At 43.4% G+C, this 19,167-nt stretch overlaps 1 protein-coding gene and 1 long non-coding RNA gene across 6 annotated transcripts in view; one reads left to right on the top strand and one right to left on the bottom strand.

Annotated features, from left to right (window-relative positions):
- Fancc (FA complementation group C) overlaps positions 1 to 19,167 on the bottom strand; it is a 129,198-nt gene that overhangs the window by 93,175 nt on the left and 16,856 nt on the right. For 2 of the 5 annotated variants that reach the window (NM_001443863.1, NM_001443864.1), the window contains exons 2-3: positions 3,380 to 3,900; positions 433 to 629 (exon numbers count right to left, since the gene is read on the bottom strand). In NM_001443863.1, coding sequence (NP_001430792.1) covers positions 433 to 597 — 165 coding nt within the window. In that variant the 5' untranslated portion in view covers positions 598 to 629; positions 3,380 to 3,900. Of the gene's footprint in view, positions 1 to 432; positions 735 to 3,379; positions 3,901 to 19,167 lie in introns of those variants that run through there. The other 3 variants (NM_012557.3, XM_087589768.1, XM_087589767.1) reach the window with 2 other exon arrangements.
- On the top strand, positions 13,446 to 17,623 carry LOC147999924 (uncharacterized). The gene is made up of 3 exons (XR_015641383.1): positions 13,446 to 13,509; positions 13,816 to 13,943; positions 15,642 to 17,623. It is a non-coding gene; the product is annotated as an uncharacterized LOC147999924 (long non-coding RNA).

Genomic DNA, 19,167 nt, shown 5'->3' with positions numbered 1-19,167 from the left:
TAGAGACAATAACAGGATCTTACTGTCTCTGAGGAGAACCTACTTGAAAGCAGAGCTGAGGAAAGGGCAAACCGTCTAGAGCCCCTAGAAAGCCTGAAGGGCACTACAGCAAACCTCAAAGCCCTGCAACCTAAAATGATTTGCTTAGGCTTAGCATACAACTTTGTGATAAAAGTCTGTCTAACATGCTGAAGCCCCTTGGGCCCTGGGTTCAATTCTGAACACTGCAAGAATGAATAGATTTATTAATTTTCTTGGCCAGGCAGTCTCAAATAGGTAAGAAGAGAACTAATGCTATTTTATACCAGAAGATACAAAAATAACCCTTGTCTGCAGCACATATCAGTAAATTCAGTTAAGTCAATCACCCAACTCCCTGACTCTAAGTCATACTCTTGAGTGGTGGAGTCCCTAAAGTCACAGGACACTTACCATCTCCTTCAAGAGTTCATACATCTGCCTCAGGAACTCTTGGAACCGGGACAAGTGAAGACAAGTGTCCCGCTGGGTCTCCTTGGAAGAGGCCTGTTCCCATGCAGAAAGCTTCTGCAGCCAAAACTGATAGTCAGAAGCAAGGTCTGCAGGCTCCTGAGCCATCTCTGAGAGCAGCGCTGTCCCTTCACCGCAGCCTGCCAAGCAGCACAGGAAACGGTGAGCACACATCAGGTCTTCAGAGAGGGCACAGATGGAGATTCAGGACAGGCTCTTCTACCAGCACATTCATGACCCACCGCAGGCGAAGGCACATTGTGAGGGATGAAAATAGCCTGCTGGTGATCCTGGAGTCCTCTCTGAGTCATTTTAAATATGTCATCCAGCTGTAGCTCAAATTTTAACATCTGAACTTTTATCATGAGTCATGTCATTACTAAAAGTCATTACACTACTTCCACAGGAAGTCACTAACTGTGGGCAAAAAGCACAGCTGATAATACTTTATCTCTCCTTACGATTGAGCTATTTTTTAAATGTCCTGACTATAAAGCTCCTTTTCGTATTCTAGTGATAAGAAATCAGAAGCACCCAGGGGTATTGACCTATGGTCTGTGCCTGACAAATGCTTCTGATATACTGATGCCTGGCTTCTCATTTAGCTATAAAGGAGCCCCATGCATTACTATCTAAGGAATTTTCTGCCCAGTTCATCTCTCAGGGAAAAAAGTAATGTCTTCCTCACACATCAATCTGTTTAATTAAACACTGCTCCAGGAGCCTGGAGTTGCTTTGTGGGTAGTGTGAGCCTTGAAGCCTGAGGACAAGCCTCCTGGGACATGGCTGTAACTCCACATAGCCCTCAGAGCTCACTGGACAAAACCTACCCAGTGGGTGTGCACCAAGTTCAGTGAGAGATCCTATCTCAAAAAGTTAAGAGATAGAGGAAGTCAGGATAGACACTGAATGTCAACCTCTGGTCTCCACATGTATGCACCCCTTTTGCACATCTACACATACATCACATACACACAAATAAGTTAATAAAAGGTTAAAGAATAAATTTCAAAGCACTGCTTTACATATAAAATCCATCCACGAGAAGCCATATTTTCATAAAACATGACATACCACATTTACTAGGTGGTGGACTCATTAAAGGACAGAAAATAAATCTAAGCCTGACTTCTTGCCCCTGAAGTAAATGTAAGAAAGCACAAAAGGAGCTCACCTCTTCAGAGAGTGGAAGAGCTAGGCCCCTGGTATCCAGGGGCCCCTACAATCCACTGCCTAGTGCCCCTGTAGAGAAGGGCAGTTCCTCTGAACCCTTGAGCTTCCCTGGGATAGCACAGCATGCAGAGATCTCACCTCCAGGGTGCACTTAGCACAATGAGTAATGTAAAACATTACTTCTAAAAGGAAGGTGCCTGTCTAAAAGGAAGGTGGCCTTCTCCTAAGCAGGACAGTCAAAGAAACTGGAGGTGACAGCTAAGTATGGGAACTGAAAGTGGCATCTGCAGCCTTAGGGACTCAACCAAAGTGGGAACCAACAGGAAACTGATTAACACAAGACACACATGCACACTGCCAAAATGACACTTAGAAACCATAGGTCTGCATGATGGACCTGGTGGAAACCCTTCCAGCCTCAGTGGCCAAGACTTGCCAATCCCATCCCCCATGCCCCACCCTCTGCCCACCACCCAGAGTGCTCTAATGGCTGTAACAGCCACTTCTAGCCCTTTAAGACTCTAGTGGTCAAGCTCCACCCTACAAAGGCAAAAAATAGCCCAAGATCAGACCACAGAATCCCACCAATCCTTGAGCTTGCTCCAAGATCAGGCCACAGAATCCCACCAATCCCAGGCTATCCTGGAAAGCCTCATCTCTTCCCACCCCCGAGAAACCCTATATAAAGCCTGGCCAGTTCTTTGCTGCTTCTGGCCCATGCAGAAGCAGTCAGTGTCTTGTGTCTCTGAGGTTTGTTGTGCAGTGTGACTTTGTGGTCCCTTCAGAACTGCAACACTTGTACTAGGGAACCCTTTCTCCTCAGAGCTATAACACTTACACCTGGTGCCTCCCATTCTCATTGTCTTCCAAGCCATCTACAAAACACTACCCATAAAATAACATGGAACTTCATGAATTCCTTCAGTCTCCCTCCTGGATGGTCACGAGTATTTGTAGGTCTCATGTGCTCCTCTACAAATCCTATAAATACAAAAAACAACCTTTGTACATATAATTCACACCCAGTACACATTTAACACTCCTTTTCTTTTGAACAGCTTCCTTGGAAAGAAATCCAACTCAGGCAGGAGGAAGGAGAAAAGACACAATATACAACATAACCCGCCAACCCTCTGCTGTGGTCTACAGGCTCCACACTCCCAGGCCGCCCTTTCTTCTGCTCCCCAGCATGGCACACAGTCAGGCCAGGCTTCAGACACGCTCTGGAATACAACTAACCCCTCCCTGCTTCCAGACTGTTTTCCTGATGTCTTAATAGCTCTTCACTAGTGTTAATCACTCTGCACATTTATTAATTCACTCAGTTACGGATTCCTTTGCTGGTATATCACTTCTCTGCCTTCCTAGAATGTAACATTGCTGACAAACACAATATACATCAAACAAATGGTAATTCTCTGGTAGTTTTCAAAGTATAGTTCTAAGCTACATGTCCTAGCAAGACTTCTCCAAATAATTTAATTTTTTAAAGTGTAATACAAGACCTCCAAAACTGAAAGTCTGTGCCTTTATGTATGTCAGGGTTCTCCAGAGGAACAGAACTTACAAAATAAGTTCATATATATATAGTTCAAGTATATATATATATACATATATATATATATATATGATTTTATACATACAAATACACACACACACACACACACACACACACACACACACACACACACAATGGGAATTTATTAGAGTGGCTTACAGGCTGTGGTTTAGCTAGTCTAAGAATGGCTGTCTTCTGATGGAAGGTCCACGAATCTAGTAGTTGTTCAGTCCACAAGTCTGGCTGTCTCAACTGGTCTTCAGTATTTGTCAGAATCCTGAGAAGTACACTCTAATGCCAGTGAAGGAATGGACTTTCTAGGAAGAGTGAAAGCAATCAGGCAAAGAAAGTAAGTTTCCTTCTTCCACGTCCTTACTATAGGTCGCCAGCAGAAAGTGTCATCCAGGTTAAAGATGGATCTTCCCAGATCAAAAAATCAAAAGTGGGTCTTTCCATTTTAAATGGTTTAATTAAGAAAAATCCCTCTGGTTGGGGATTTAGCTCAGCGGTAGAGCTTGCCTAGCGAGCGCAAGGCCCTGGGTTCAGTCCCCAGCTCCTAAAAAAAGAAAAAAGAAAAAAAAAAAAAAAAAAAGAAAAATCCCTCACAGGTGAGTCCAGTCACTTGCATTCTTGTTAACTGCAGATGTAGTCAAGTTGACAGCCAAGAAGAGCCACCTCACCTTAGAATAAGAAAAGACAAATAAATAGACTTTGTATATTTCACATGACACTGGGGCCAAGTCAGTTTAGATATTTAAAAAGGTAAATCAAAGAAAATTTTACAGAAACAAGGGACCAAAACCCACAATTTTATTTTCAAAACCTTAAAGCCGACCTTTGTTTAGACATGGAAGGTTGCACAGGTCAGAGAGACCCCTCCAGAGACACACCGACCTCACAGTACCCAGAGCACTGCACAGCTGAAGGCAGTGCTGTCCACCTAGCAACCCACCTCTGCCTTGTCCTAGAGCTGCCACCAGCCAGGGTGGGCCTAAGACTCTGGCACATCAGACACTGCTGGGAGCCTCATTCTGAATTAGGTGGATAGGAAGGCAGACCCCAGTTACCCACCTGAAACCTGTCTTTCTCTACCCACACCCCTCACTTTTTTTCTTTTTTTCTTTTCTTCTTTCTTCTCTTTTAAGACAGAATACAACTCTGCAGCCCAGGATGGCTCACACTCATGGCAAACCTCCTGCCTCAGCCTCTTAAGTCCTAAGATTACAGGCCTGAGCTACTGCGGATAGTAGAGGTTCTCCTTGGAGCTATCCTAGAATCTTCTCTTCCACACCTACAGTTTCACTGTACTCTTTACGCTTGCATATTTTTGAGGAGAATTCTTACATAAATGCCTTCATATGTAAAATGTCTTTTTCCGCTGACTTCCTCCAGAAGCCTCTAGCTGTGATTTTTTTTCCTCTGTGGTTTGAAAATGCAGTTAGATGTAGTTAGGTATTTATCTTGCCATGTATTCTCTGAGTCTCTAGGATCTAATATTAATTTGGGAAATCCTGTCATCAGTGTGTATTTCTTCCTGTATTCTAATTGCACAGCTCTCAGACCTGCTACTCTGGTGTCTACTGTGTTGGTTCCCACACTTGTTCCTTTACTCTTCTATAGTTGGGAAGATCATGCCAAGAACCTCAGGCTCAGCCCTGAGCTGCTTCTGGGCAAAGCAGCTCGATGCACTTCTGAGCAGTCTCGTGCTCTGCATTCAGTGTGCTCTGACTGCTGGTGACACCTTGGATGCAATTTTGTGTGTGTGTGTGTGTGTGTGTGTGTGTGTGTGTGTGTGTGTGTGTACAAAGTTACACAGGGCATATATGTGTGGAGGTCACTATCTGTAAAGTTGTGTTGGCTTTCTCCTTCTACCATGGGCTCCAGGAATTGATGAGAACAGGATCTGATAAGACCTAGTGTTATTAATAGGTTATCACTGTGAATTAGCACCTTGGGAAGAAAGAAAAAGCTATTAAAGTATTTTTTAGACTTTGCATACTGAAAGCAATGGGTCTGGAGAGATGGCTCAGTGGTCAAGAGCATGCACTGCTCTTCCACAGGATCAGAGTTAGGTTCCTAGCACCCAAATCAGAGTTCACAACCATCAGTAAATCTACCTCAAGGAACATGATGCCCTCTTCTAGACTTCATGGACACCTGCACACACACATACACAGATGCACACATATACACAGAATTAAAATATGTATTATTTAAAATTCTCTTGACTAACCAAGACAGCTACCATAAACCAAAGTATAATAATGAATATATTTAATACAAACTTAGAGCCCATGTCAGTTATACTTCAGACAATGGTAAGCCAGACCAGTGTTCCTCCTGAACGTGATTACACAGAGCTACGTTCAGTATAGAAATGGGTACAGGAGTGTGGTGTTAGAAATTGGTACACAGGGTTGTAAAAGCGGAGGTGAGGCATTTGCAGCCTTGACAAGCTTGCTAGACTCGGGAGGAGATTAAAGCAGGTAGAGTAAAAGCAGTGACCTGGAAGTGAAGCTCCTCCCATGAATGACAGCCTAACTGGGAAGGCAAAGGCCACAGTAGTCCCAGATTTCAAGTACTGTGGGTTCCTGGAAGTTGCACAGAGCCCCATGCAGGAAAATATTGTCACCTCATGGGGTCCAGTTATTTCTAGAAGTAATTTTCCAAATGCATAAAGAACATATAGAAGAAACCAATGCAATAAGAACCAAACAACAATGGACAAGAACCAAAGACCCAAATGGAGTGCAGTGACCAGATGACAAGTTTAGAACCACAGAGAGGCACTGGTAACAGAACACACTGTGATCAAAACAAGAGGAAGGGAGAGGCTAAAAAACCAACGTAAGTAAATGAAGAATTCCATGGGTAGTCAGACCAAGACAAAGATAGTCAGGGGGCCTGGAAGGTAAATCTGAAGAAGTTATCCAGAACTCAAGAGAGGAAAACCCCAACAGTAGGAGAACACACAATAATGTACAGGGTGAGATGAAGAAACAAATCCAAAAAAAGCTCATCCTCAACAAAGGATGTGGACCAACTAGGACTCTCAGGCAGCAGCCACCCTTCTGGAACTTAAAGGACGGTTAGAACCTCTCTGACACTAAAACAAGAAATAGACCACCAGCCGCTCTGGGGCTAAGGAAGATGGAGAACAATTCTAGGTGAAATTCAAGCAGTGTGGGAAATAAAATTATTACCCACAAAAGAAAAGCATCCTGAGCATTGGGCTTTAGGTACATGCAGATATTGAGACGTGAATGCACACGTTTACAGCTCCGAGGTTTGAGTCAGGAATCCCAAGGCTTCCACACTGTTTCAGAAGAACAGATGGAAAGGGTGGCCTTGGGTCTTGGTAACTCAAGAATGCAAACTACAATTTTTAGAATATCCACACAAAATACATCATAAACTGGTGTTATATAATTTCCAAATTACCAAAGCAAACAGTTTATAAGTAAAACATAGTAATCAGCCAGCCCCCAAAAGGCTAAGATAGGAAGGAGAAGGGATGTCCAGCAGGCAGTCTGAGTAAACGGCTCACCTGCAGCAGGGCAGCTCACCTGCAGCCTGCCTGCTTAGCATGAGGCCTGGTCTCAATCCCAACACCAAGCAGAAAATAAATAAGCCTCACTAAAATGGCAGGCTTAAACTCAGTGTCTTAGTAGTATATGCAAATAAAGTCAATTAATAAATTAAAAATTTAGATGAAAGACAAAGATTATCAGTTCTAATCTTTTAAAGGACCTACATGCTGCTACAAAAGAAATACTTGGACAATACAGAGATGGGGATAAGGAAGGTATTTTTAAAATGACTACCTAACCAAAAGCAAAGGCAGGGATGAAGAGAGAAAGCAGGAATGCTGCTCCACAAGCATGAAGACTCAGCTAAGACTCTAAGAGCCCACAAAAAACAGGGATAACTACATGTTTTAGCTCCAGCCTTGGGCAGCAGAGACAGGCAAACAGACCAAGAGCTCACTAACCAAATGGCTAGCTTGGTTCAGTGAGTGATCCTGCCTCACAGCAACAAGGCAGAGAGCAATGGAGGCTGACAGACTGAGGAGACAGAGGGAGGGGAGGGGGGTCTTGCTCTAGCCTCTGCATAAGAATCCACCAGCCTGAGTACCCAGGAATTCACATGCATGCACCCTCCAAACATACACACCACCACCCACACTCCCACAGCACATCACAACTCACACTCACATTCCACCCTTCCACCCCCCACACACACATACACACACGCCCCAAAACAAAACTACTCACAAGCACTCAAGGTTTAAGCTACAATTTATCATCAGGAATAAGCTACAATCCTAAATGTACATGTGACTAATATCAACATAAAACAAACCACAAAAGAGAAAATACAACACCAACCTAGACCTAAGGAGAAATAATTCCAACCTTAGCAGAAATGTTTGTCACAGCTTTGTTAGTAAATTAATTAATAGAAAAAAAATCTATGAATTCCAAACTTTCCCTCGAAACCTCACAAGCTTATACAGTATGCGGTGTACTAGCAGAACATATATATCAGCAATACTTGTAACAAACACAATGAAGACATGTGGGACACTATGCAGCACTGAAAATGAAGGGGCTTCCACTGTGAATTCCCAAGCAAAATGTCCAGCCTCTGTTCTTTGTTCAGTCTGTGTGAGACTACCTCACAAGAACACAAAGACACAGTAATACCTGCACACAGCTGGAACACAGCGAGGTCGAACTGTAGCGGTTATAAACACATCACAAAGCCTGCCACCTCAGAGTTAAGGAACAGCACGGTGAGGGTTGTGAACCGTGCTCACAACACTGGCAAAGACCCAAGGAAATGCTCAGTCTATTTTCCTGCCTCCCCTAGACATACATTTACCATACTAACACTGTCCCAACATTAAGAAGCAATAAAGGGAAGAAAGTTCACAGACTATCAATGCTAACCAGGATGTAAAGTGTTGATGGACAGAACAAGCAATGTTGAACTGTTCAGAAATTATTCCTTCTGTTCGCCTGACCTTGTTTCTGAAAATGCTGACTGACCAGAACCAGGTGAAGTGTCTGTGCATCCACCACTCCTTCCTTCTCTGCAGTAACAGCTCCTTTCCCAGTGTGGCTCAGAGGAAGAACCAATCCATACCTCCCTCCTGCGGTCCTTGGCTCGGCTCTGTTCTGCTACTCTGTCTCCATTCAGGAGGGGAAGTTATTAAACTCCTCCATCAGGAAGGACAGTTCACAATCACATAGATATCACTGTGGTTCCTACAAGGTGCCAGAAACCATGCCTTGTAAAATGGGGCTGGTTCCCCCGCTTTACAGCCATTTCTACTCCTCTCCAGGATTGTCCCAGCTGCTCCTCAGACCTGTGGTGCAACTGAAAGCTGTCTACATAAATTAAACCCGTGAGTGCCTAGAGTCTGCCCAGTGTCTGGCCACACTCACTTCACTGAGAGCTCCTACAGAGACAATGCTTGGTGTCCTTCGTTTAGGCAGTAAGAAGGTGGGAGCTCCTAATATGTCCCCTAAAGCTCAGTGTTTAAAGATGGAGGCGACCAGACCACACAAGTGTCTGCAACAAACGCCAATGGCAGCAGATGCTACAAGAAGTTTCCAGTTTTTTAACAATTTCCTTCTTAGCACATTACTTACCAAGTTGTCCCTAAGGAATCAAAACCATTCAATGGTGATTTCACCCTCTGCACACAGTCCCCACACAGTGCACAGGAGAAAATAAGACAGCTTTAGAAATTTCTAGGCAGAAGGGAAAGTTCTATAAACACAGACAGCCAGAAGCAGTCAGTCAGGGATGAGACCCTGCATTCATGCCCATGTTCCTTCCTTCCCCTAGGGCCAGTGGGGGGTTCTCCAGGAGCCGGACTGAGGAAGGAAGATGGTATCATTAGGGAAAGAGCTGAGTCCAAGCAGTGCTCGGAGTTCTGAATTTGAGTTATGAACTGCCCAAGGTCTGGCCTCCATCTTATCTCCAGGGCACAAAAACACTCTCACAGCGTGATATCACAGCTCAGAGTCAGAGTGCGGCAGGTGACAGAAAGAGCACCTTGTAGACAGCAGCTCTCTCAGTTTTGTGAGTTCTTCTATTTAGGAGAAAATATTGTTCAGAAACTTCCGGGAGAATATGAGTGCTTCACCAGAAGCATGGAGCTCACCAACCACTGATCAATGAATAGAAGATGACAGTAAAAAGCAAGTATGTACCTGAGCCATGTCTGACTGAGAGGCTGGAAAACAAACATGTAATTTTTATGTTTTATGTACTAGTTACAAAAAGTAAAAATATGGAGAGATGACTCAGCAGTTAAGAGCATGTGCTGCTCTTGCAGAGAGAGGACTTGAGTTTAATTCCCAGCACCAACAGTAAAGGCAGTAAACACCATTTATAATTCCAGTTCCAGCAACTAAGATGCCCTTTCTGGCCTCTGCAGGCACCTTTATCCACATGTGCCTTCCCAGACATAGTACATGAGCTTAATTTAAAATTTAAAAACGGGCACCAATGGAAGGGGAAGCCCTGGGTCCTGCTAAGACTGAACCCCCAGTGAACTAGACTGTTGGGGGGAGGGCGGCAATGGGGGGAGGGTGGGGAGGGGAACACCCATAAGGAAGGGGAGGGGGGAGGGGGATGTTTGCCCGGAAACCGGGAAAGGGAATAACACTCGAAATGTATATAAGAAATACTCAAGTTAATAAAAAAAAATAAATAAAATAAAAATAAAAAATTTAAAAACGGGGCTGAAGAGATGGCTCAGCGGTTAAGAGTACTGACTGCTCTTCCAGAGGTCCTGAGTTCAATTCCCAGCAACCACATGGTGGCTCACAACCATCTGTAAAGAGATCTGATGCCCTCTTCTGGTGTATCTGAAGACAACTACAGTGTACTTATATATAATAAATGAATAAATCTTCTTAAAAAAATGAACACATACGTACAAACAAAATCAGAAAGCTAAGTGCCTGTAAGGGAAGGTGCTGAACCAGTGAATCTCTCATCTCAAAAGGTTCTTGATGTTTAGTTCCCAGTCATATCTCAGCACCAAGGCCAACAGACATCAGAAAGAAAGTCCCACAGGCCCAGGCAGGACAGTGTGGGCCTGGGAATTAGACCCAACAACTGTAACTCTAACAGTAACTCCAGCCTCTAGCTTAACATACAAAACATCACTTCTTCCTCCTATTCTAATGATTTCCCATTGTTGTTCTGTAACAATCAGTGCTGAGCAACATTTTTCATGTCTCAAATGACTACACCCATCAGTGGAAACCTTTGAACTCTGCAAAGTCTACAAATGTCCCACTCAACTGAAATTCAAGAAACTTGGTCCTTTTCAAGTTCTGTTGGAGACCATAATTGCTCACAGATGTTAAGGGATGCTTCAAGTCACTCAGTCCTGACCATTATTCCTTAGGCATAGTTAGGGCAGAGTCATGAATGGCAGGAGAAATTCTAAGATAGTTATTACAAATTAATCATGACCACTTAAGTACCACACCTTCCCAACCACTACAGCTGGGAATAGCTAGACTAGCAAGTGTAAGCGTACAATTCACAAACACAACACTGAGTGTGATTAATGCCATTAAATTTACACAAAAGTTGATAATTATGTGTTCTTTATATTTGACTCGCACACAGGAGAAGTGGCAGGACCCTGGTGTCGCAGCACCGCTGCCCACACAGTTGGTACCCATAAGTCAATGTCTCTTGTCTGTTGAAGGAATCCATTTATCCTAGAATATATCATTGCCACATGCCATATGGGAGGTTAACTCTCCCAAAGACCAGTAGAGAGTCTGCATTAATAAGAGATTTTTTTAACGTTTTGTTCTTGGGGCCCCTTTTATACTCCAAAGCTTTTCTAGAAACCACAAAGAGCTTTGGTTTATATGGGTTACATTTTGGAATATTTATCATAACAGAAATTAAAACTGAGAAGACCTTAAAGCGCAAGAGTACCCAAGCCTGCATCCACTAGCTACTAGCCTGAAAAAGCTGGCAACTCCACTGCAAGGCAGGGAGGGACCTCGAGGGGCAGGGCCAAGTGTTTATTGTTTTCTGCCTTGAGAAACTCCCCAATGAGGAGCCTCAGGGACACCTGGCCATTGTGACAGGCTGGTATGCACATGTGTGGTTCTTCCACCACCTTACTGATAGATAGCTGCAGAACAGATGTGCCACACGTTGTTAGAGGAAGACTTCAAGTTTGACGTTTTTTCCATGTTAGACATTACATAACACCTAGAGTGATAGAAGTTGCTTTAAAAGTGAGGAACCTGAGAAAGCTGGCCAGCACCTCTGCAGCAGAACTGGGGACACCAAGGTCACAAGGACAACATGGCAATCCTCCTCCTGCTCAAACCAGTTCTCATCAAGTTTTTATTCAATCAAACATGTTTTGGCTAGATCCTCTCCAAAGCACCTGTTTTTCCGAACATATCTTTGGAGACCATGAGCACACACAGCACTGGGTACATAGTAGGAACTTACAATTGTATTAAACAAGTGTGCTGAAAATAGCAAGCCTATGGCAGCTGCAAGAGAGAGAAGATACACAAAACCTGTATTTGTTTTTTATTGATAGAAGACTTTGTAGCTCACAGATTATCAATATTTAAAACAAGGCTAATTATAAACCATACAGTATCAAAAACAGATGCATAGTGTACTCATCTGAGGGTCAAGAAAGCATAAAATTGCTTTCTTTTTTGGTCTGAAACATTACCAAACCAGAAGTATCATAAGTAAGTCTACAGATGCCAAATAAGGTCCATAAACCAAGTGGTATCCTGGTATAAAAACAAAACAAAACAAACAAACAAAAACCCCACTACTTTTCGCCCATTTCCTAAAAGTTGAATCACTCTAACCCTCCTGTTAGAAAACTAGACCTAACAAAAGTCACAGACAGCAAGCTACACAGCACAGTTCATGTTCGCAGTATTATCTTAAAGTCATAACAGCATATCCTTCTACTTAGGAAGTACTTATAAAATAAAGAAAGTAGGCTAGAAAGACTGCTCAGCGGTTGCAAGCACTGGCTGCTCTTCCAGAGAAACCCAGGTTCAATTCCTACCACCCACATGATAGCTCACAACTGTAACTTCAGTTCCAGGGGATCCAACACCTCAGAGATATACATGCAGGCAGAATGCCAATACTCATAAAAATCAAAAAATAAACAATAAGAAAGAAAACAAAACTGTATTTCCCTCCCCAAAACACCAAGGTTTGAGGGAAAGTGCCAGTAGAAGAAACTGGCTTTTTTTTTTTTGGGGGGGGGGGGGTAGGTACTGTTTTACCTGAGGCATCCTAACCAGAATCACAGGCCTGAAATTAAGAGATAATTTCCAAACAACTTCAATTTTCTTTTTTTTTTTTTTTTCCCGGAGCTGGGGATCGAACCCAGGGCCTTGCGCTTGCTAGGCAAGCGCTCTACCACTGAGCCAAATCCCCAACCCCACAACTTCAATTTTCAACAGAGGCTGAGTCTACGAAATCGGAGGAGCTAACTTCAAATCAGGTGCAGTGTGTGTACTTTCTTCAGCCAACTGTAAAGACTTAACAGAAATTTGAACTGGCAGGTAACTCCAGGGCTTTCCTGCACTCTCCAGACAGGTCCCCTGCATTTGGGGAATGAGCTTCTCTCTAGCCTGATTCCTTTTAACCACAGCAAGTGCTTGTGCTTGGAGCAGCAATTAACAGAAGCCCTCCAGAAGCACTAGAAGGCTATTCTTAACTCAAAGTATGCCATCCTTATCCTTACACTCAGACACAAACACTATTTACACCCTCTATCAGCACATCAAAAGCCTACCCAACAACTCAAAACACAGCCATTGTCACCCTCAGCCTCCAGTATCAACACTGACGGCTTACTGCCCACGCAGTCCTGCCTTCGTCTCTGTCAGTGACACTGCAGGCTTTCAGTAAAGTCCATGGAAAAAGTGCTGAAGAACACATGAGTAATGTGTCTGCGTTTGTCTCCCAGTTGCTGTGGTAAACACTGACCAAAAGCAACTTTGGAGGACACAGTTCGGTTGGTTTACAGGGTACAGCCACCATCAAGGGACACCAAGGAGGCCGGAGTACAAAGCAGAAACAACAAAACAGTGTTTCCTGGCTTGCATCTCATGTTCAGTGGGACCACCTACCTAGGGGCGGCACCACAAAAAGTGGGCTGGTCCCTCCCACATCAATCATTAGTCAAGAAAATGTACCACAGACATCCCCAGAAGTCAACCTACGGAGGGTCCCTCTTCCCAGATGTAAGTTGGCAGCCATGGTTAGGTATAACACAATTAAAATATTAGACACCAGCCACGCTTGGTGGTGAACCTCTTTAATCCCAAATCTCAGGAAGCAGAGGCAGATGAAGGTGGACGTCTAAGTCTGAGGTTAGCCTGGTCTACAAAGCCAGTTCAAGGACAACCAGAAACTAGACAGAGACACCTTGAGGAGGAGGGGGGGGAGGGGGAGGGGGAATAACAATAACAATAATTGTCTTCTTGCCTTTGTCACTGGTGACTTTATTCTGAGGTTATTCCTACTTCTCTCCATCTTTGTTTCCACAGGAACTTGTCACTCAACAACAAAACCAAGAAAAGACGCCCACACATCTGTAGGAAGCCCATTTTATACTGGGAACTCAAAAGCAGTGAAAAGGTAACAGCGGTTGCTGCTCTCAGGCAGCCTGTGGCCAGTAAGTAAAACAAACCTGTATATCAACGAAACTTCACAAGCAGTGGGAAGGGGTGGGGGAAAGGAAATGGGGTGAGGCCCTAACCCAGAGGCTCCAGCCAGAGAAGAACCTAAGCTGTGTAAGGAAGGACACAGGAGCAGAGCAAGTCATGGACAAACAAACAAGGCAGGTCAAAAAAAATCAAACCCAAACCAGGATGCTAGTGGAACTCCATACATACATACATACATACATACATACACACTGTATATACATACATACATACATACATACATACATACATACATACATGTATATATATACAAACACACACGCATATATATCATAGGGATAATCTCTTATGTACTGTGTGGAAGCATCACCAGTCAATAAGAAGCACATGGCCTGTTATCAAAAGGCAGGAAGTAGAAGGTAGGATTCCAGGAGAGAGAGAGGAATTCTGGGAAAGAGTCAGTGGCATTGGAAGATTTGCGACCTGGACTCTGAGGAAATCAGACATATGAAACTGAGGAGAGGTAATCACCCATGTGGCAGACAGAATAGTTGAACAGGTTAAATAAGTTACAAGCTAGTCAGGGAACAAGCCTAGCAAAAGGCCACAGCACTTTTAATAAACAACAAGCCTCTAAGTCATTATTCAGGAACTGGAGCCTACATGGAAAAGCCTGAGGTTAATACATATACACATATGTGTGTGTGTGTGTGTGTGTGTGTGTGTGTTTACTGTACGTACACACTCATGTATCCAAGAGGGAGTTCATAAAAAGCAAGGGCACAGTGGACAGAAGACAACTTGCAGGAGTCCCCAGTGTGGGTTTCAGAAACAGAACCGGGATGGATGTCAAGTCTTGCAACAAGCACCTTCACCCACTGAGCCAACTCAACCACCCAGGAAGAATTAAGCTATAATTTAACCAGGGTTTCTCACACTTTAAGTCAGAACTGCTGAGAGCCCCAAGGACAGGTTCAAGTTATTTTTTTTTTATTCTGTTAGTTAACTATCATGAACATAAACTACTAAAGCCATATGCTTATAACACTTGTAAAATTATAAACTAAAAACTCGAAATTTAAAAGTACTGTCTTTACCAACGTAAACACTTGGACAAAGTCCAAATGCCAAATATCTACAATAAGTGAATTTCAATTGACAGCAGTGAGCTGACTCAGGTGGTGATGTGGTCACCCACACTCACTTCTGACTAGCTATGTGGACTTGACCCTGACTCTACAGGCAGTGTGGCACTGCCAGATGATGGGGCCAGCCACTTCCCTCTTCAAACAACAATGAAATGGCAACCTCTAGGTGAAGTCAGACGCTATAAACACTTTCATCTCTGTTCTCTGGTAACGTATCCCTGCATTTCAAGCAGAGCCACTTTTGTGCCAACACAAGCAGCTAGAGGCAATGAAAGTGCAAGACAGTACCTGGTTAGGCAACGAGTTGTCTGGAAACTTTTATTTTAATTTTATCTTCAAAGGGGTAAAGAGTAAGTACGATCTTTCTAGACAATTTGAGAGTGCTAATAAACCCCACCTACTTAATCTTTCATACTTTCCGGGGCCTGAAAGCCTTAGCAGGGGTTTATGTGACTGTGTGCTGAGGAGCACTGAACTCATACAGAAAAGCTTTCTTGTGCTTACATTTTAGTTCTGTATATAACCAAGTACCTAACTTTGTTTCCTTTACACACTCAGCCCATGACTTCCTGTTAAGACGGCACAAGAAATCCTCTTTGATGGGCTCTCTACTCCAAACACAGCAACCAGAGGGGAAGCATCAAAGGGAAAGCCCAGAATGTTGTGGTAAAACTAAAAATATATATAAACACTTATTGAAATGGAAACATAAAGATTCTCCCTCAGAAGGAATTTTGTGCCTCTGTGCTCAGAAACCCAAACCAGGCAACAACTGCAGGCTAGGCCAGAGTTCAGGCAAGCCGGGAAGGGGACATCTGAACTGACATTTCCAAATGCAATGCCTTTTCACCCAACCCAGCCTCCTGGTGCTTTGCAGGGCGGATCAACGTGATCCAGGCCTTAGCTAGCTTCCTGGAGATGAATTGTGCTCTGGCACTGCAGCACCACCTGCTGAAGACAGAAGGACGGATGGACAGACGCACACACACAAATCAGTCCACAGCTGAAACTGGTTGTGGAGGGATGGACTCCACATCATTCCAACCAGCTGCTTTCTCTTGTTTTTAAAACTGGAGCCAATTCTTGCCCAAACTGCCTGAAAATAAACAGTACCCCTCTCACTCCTCCCATTGCCTGTAATCACCACAGGAAGATGTGTCTGCTTCCCTCACCACAGTGGCAGCCATCTCAGGAAAGACTGCTAGACTTCTATTCACATTTTCCATGGGGCTAAGGACACAGCTGAGGCAGCAGAGCACAGCCAAATCAACCCTTTCCTCCCCAGCTTGCTCTTGGTCATGGTTTTACCATAGCAACAGTAACCATAACTAAGACAACTTGGTACTAGGATCTTCCAGAGGTCCTGAGTTCAAATCCCAGCAACCACATGGTGGCTCACAACCATCTGTTATGGGATCTGATGCCCTCTTCTGGTGTGTCTGAAGACAGTGACAGTGTGCTCATACACATATAACATATATAAACCTTTAAAAAAAAATTCAGAGCTATGCAGACAATGGAGGCCTGAGAAGTCGCGGGGGGAGTTTAAAAGTCACTCAAAGACTCTTATCAGAGGCGTTTGTTACTCTGAGTTGACAATCTGTGGTTCTGTGGTTCTGGTTATCTAGAGCTAAAGAATGGGCTGTGATTAACAAAAGACCAGAGCCACCAAAATAAAACCTTTGCTTTACTGGGACAACTGATGCTGATCAGCTGGAACTAAATAATTAATGGTAGTTTTTTGTTTTGTTTTGTTGTTTTGCTTTGCTTTGCTTTTATAAAAAGAGACATGGAGGGGAAATCTGGAAAGTGTTTCCTCAGGTCAGCACACAAAAGCTGTGTTTCAAAAGTAGCCAAGACTGGGTAATTCGTAAGAGCACCCACTCAATCCGTACTGGTTTTGAAGGCATGAAAGGGTCACAGAGAGCAACGGAGGCTTGGCACTCTAAGAAGACAAGATAGGCCATTGGAGAAGGAGCAGCCTCAATAGCAGTTGAAGTCCTACGAAGGACATCAACTGAAGACAAGATGAGGTTTGGCATGAGGAAGACAGCCCTGAAGAAAAGCACAGTCTAATTACAACAGAGACCCCAGCATTTTGGAGATGCCAGTTCATGGAATGCACCGAGGACAGCAGTATCAGTGGAGTGGGGCCTGCCGAGCCTGGAGGTTAAGCTGTGTGCTGCAGAAGATAAAGCCAGAGAAGTGGGTTAAGCCAGAAGGTGGTGAGCGAATCCCAGCTTTGGACATTGAATTAGTTACACTTTTGAAGTTAGGTTTTGCTTTGTTCAAATTGTTACTGTGCCCTGGTTCTTTCCTCTTGGAGTAAGAAAGTATTTAATTTTCATTCAGGAGCCCATGGTTGAGAGACTGGACTTTTAAAAACACATTTTGGATTTTTAAAAGACTGGATATTTTAAAGAGACTGAACCTTTAATGTGTTTGAATTTGTAAAACCTGTGGGATTTTTAAGGTTATATTTTATATTATGATATTAATATTAACATGCTATCTTCGGGAATAAATGAGAAAGAAAAGGCTCTAATTGAAAAGTGATGTTTGAATGTCAAGTTGACACGGGGGTCAGTTGTGCTGGCAAGTTTTATGTCAACACAAACTAAAGTCATCTGAGAGGAGGGAGCTTCATATCAAGAAAATGGCTTCTTAAGATCAGGCTGTAAGGAAGCCTGTAGGGCATTTCCTTAATTAGTGATTGATGTGGGAGGGCCCAACACATTGTGGGTGGGGCCACCTTAGGGCTGGAAGCCCTAGGTTCTATAAAAAGCAGGCTGAACAAGTGCTATGTGGCAAGCCAGTAAGCAGTGTAGCTACAAAGCAGCACTCCTCCCTGGCCTCTGTATGAGCTCCTGTCTCCAGGTTCAGGCCCTGCCTGAGTTCTTCACTGCCTTTGATGAACTATCACATGGAACTGTGAGTGAAACAGACCTTTCCCCCCACAGCTTACTTTTGGTTATGGTGTTTAATCACAGCAATAATAACCCTAGGACATTAGCACCCACATGGTGACTCACAGCTGCCTATAACTACGGTTCCAGGGATCCAACACCTGCTGACCTGCATAGGCACTGCATGCAAGTGGTGCACATACATACTCAGGCAAGCAAACATATGTATAAAATAAGCAAAGCTTTTGGAAAATTAAGTCAGCTACGTAGTCACTCGTTCAAGTTTGTGGGAGTGCATCCACCCAGTTTGAGTTTTCTGAGGGCATTTAGGGAAATACACCAAAAGCTCTAAAGTGTTAGACTCTGTAAGAATTAACCCATTTCTGAAAATTTAATAAAAGGAAATAACCAGAGATGAACACAGAAATGACATAAAGAAATGCTTATACATACTTACAATCAGCAAATAATTGAATAATGTATAATACAGCCATATAAAATGACATGGGCCACTGGTCTCATTTTAGAGGAATTCAGTTAGTGGAATGGGAAACTGCTTGTCTAATTAAATCTAAGGTTATCAAATAATTCATGCATCATGACTGCAATTTTTTCCTCTATACATAAATGCATGCACATACATGCATACACAATCCAAAGCTGCTGTGGCTAGCTATTTCAGTCTTCACTAACTCCCAATGTCCTATGGTGACCACACTATTTCTGTTCTGTTCCCAGTCCACTGTGGCTTATGCACCTGAGCACTGACATCTGAGGTTAACCTCTAGCCTCCATAACCAATAGAATAAAAAAGGCACCATGGCCACGTGGTAGTGATGGGTGCCTTTAATACTAGCACTTGGGAGGCAGAGACAGGAAGATCTCTGTGAGTCCAAGGCCAGCCTGGGCTACAGAACTAGTTCCAGGATAGCCCAGAGCAACCCAGAGAAACCCTGTCTCAAAAAACAAACAAACAATAAATAAATAAATAAATATTAAACAAATAAAAGCAAGACGGTTTTAATGGTTGGTAATGAGTTTCCAGGTAACGTGCTGTGCATGTTAGAAAAGGGAAGTGGAGTCTACAAGGCAGGAAAGTCAAAAACTCCTCAGAAGTTACTAGAATCACAAGCATTCTAAGTGTCAAGGCTTTGTATTTATTTATTACCATCAACAGA

This window comes from Rattus norvegicus, chromosome 17 (genome assembly GCF_021556685.1).
Source record: "Rattus norvegicus strain SHRSP/BbbUtx chromosome 17, alternate assembly SHRSP_T2T, whole genome shotgun sequence".
Taxonomy (NCBI): Eukaryota; Metazoa; Chordata; class Mammalia; order Rodentia; family Muridae; genus Rattus; species Rattus norvegicus.
The sequence above is the reverse complement of the archived record's forward strand: the minus strand, read 5'-3'. Positions and strand labels throughout refer to the sequence as shown.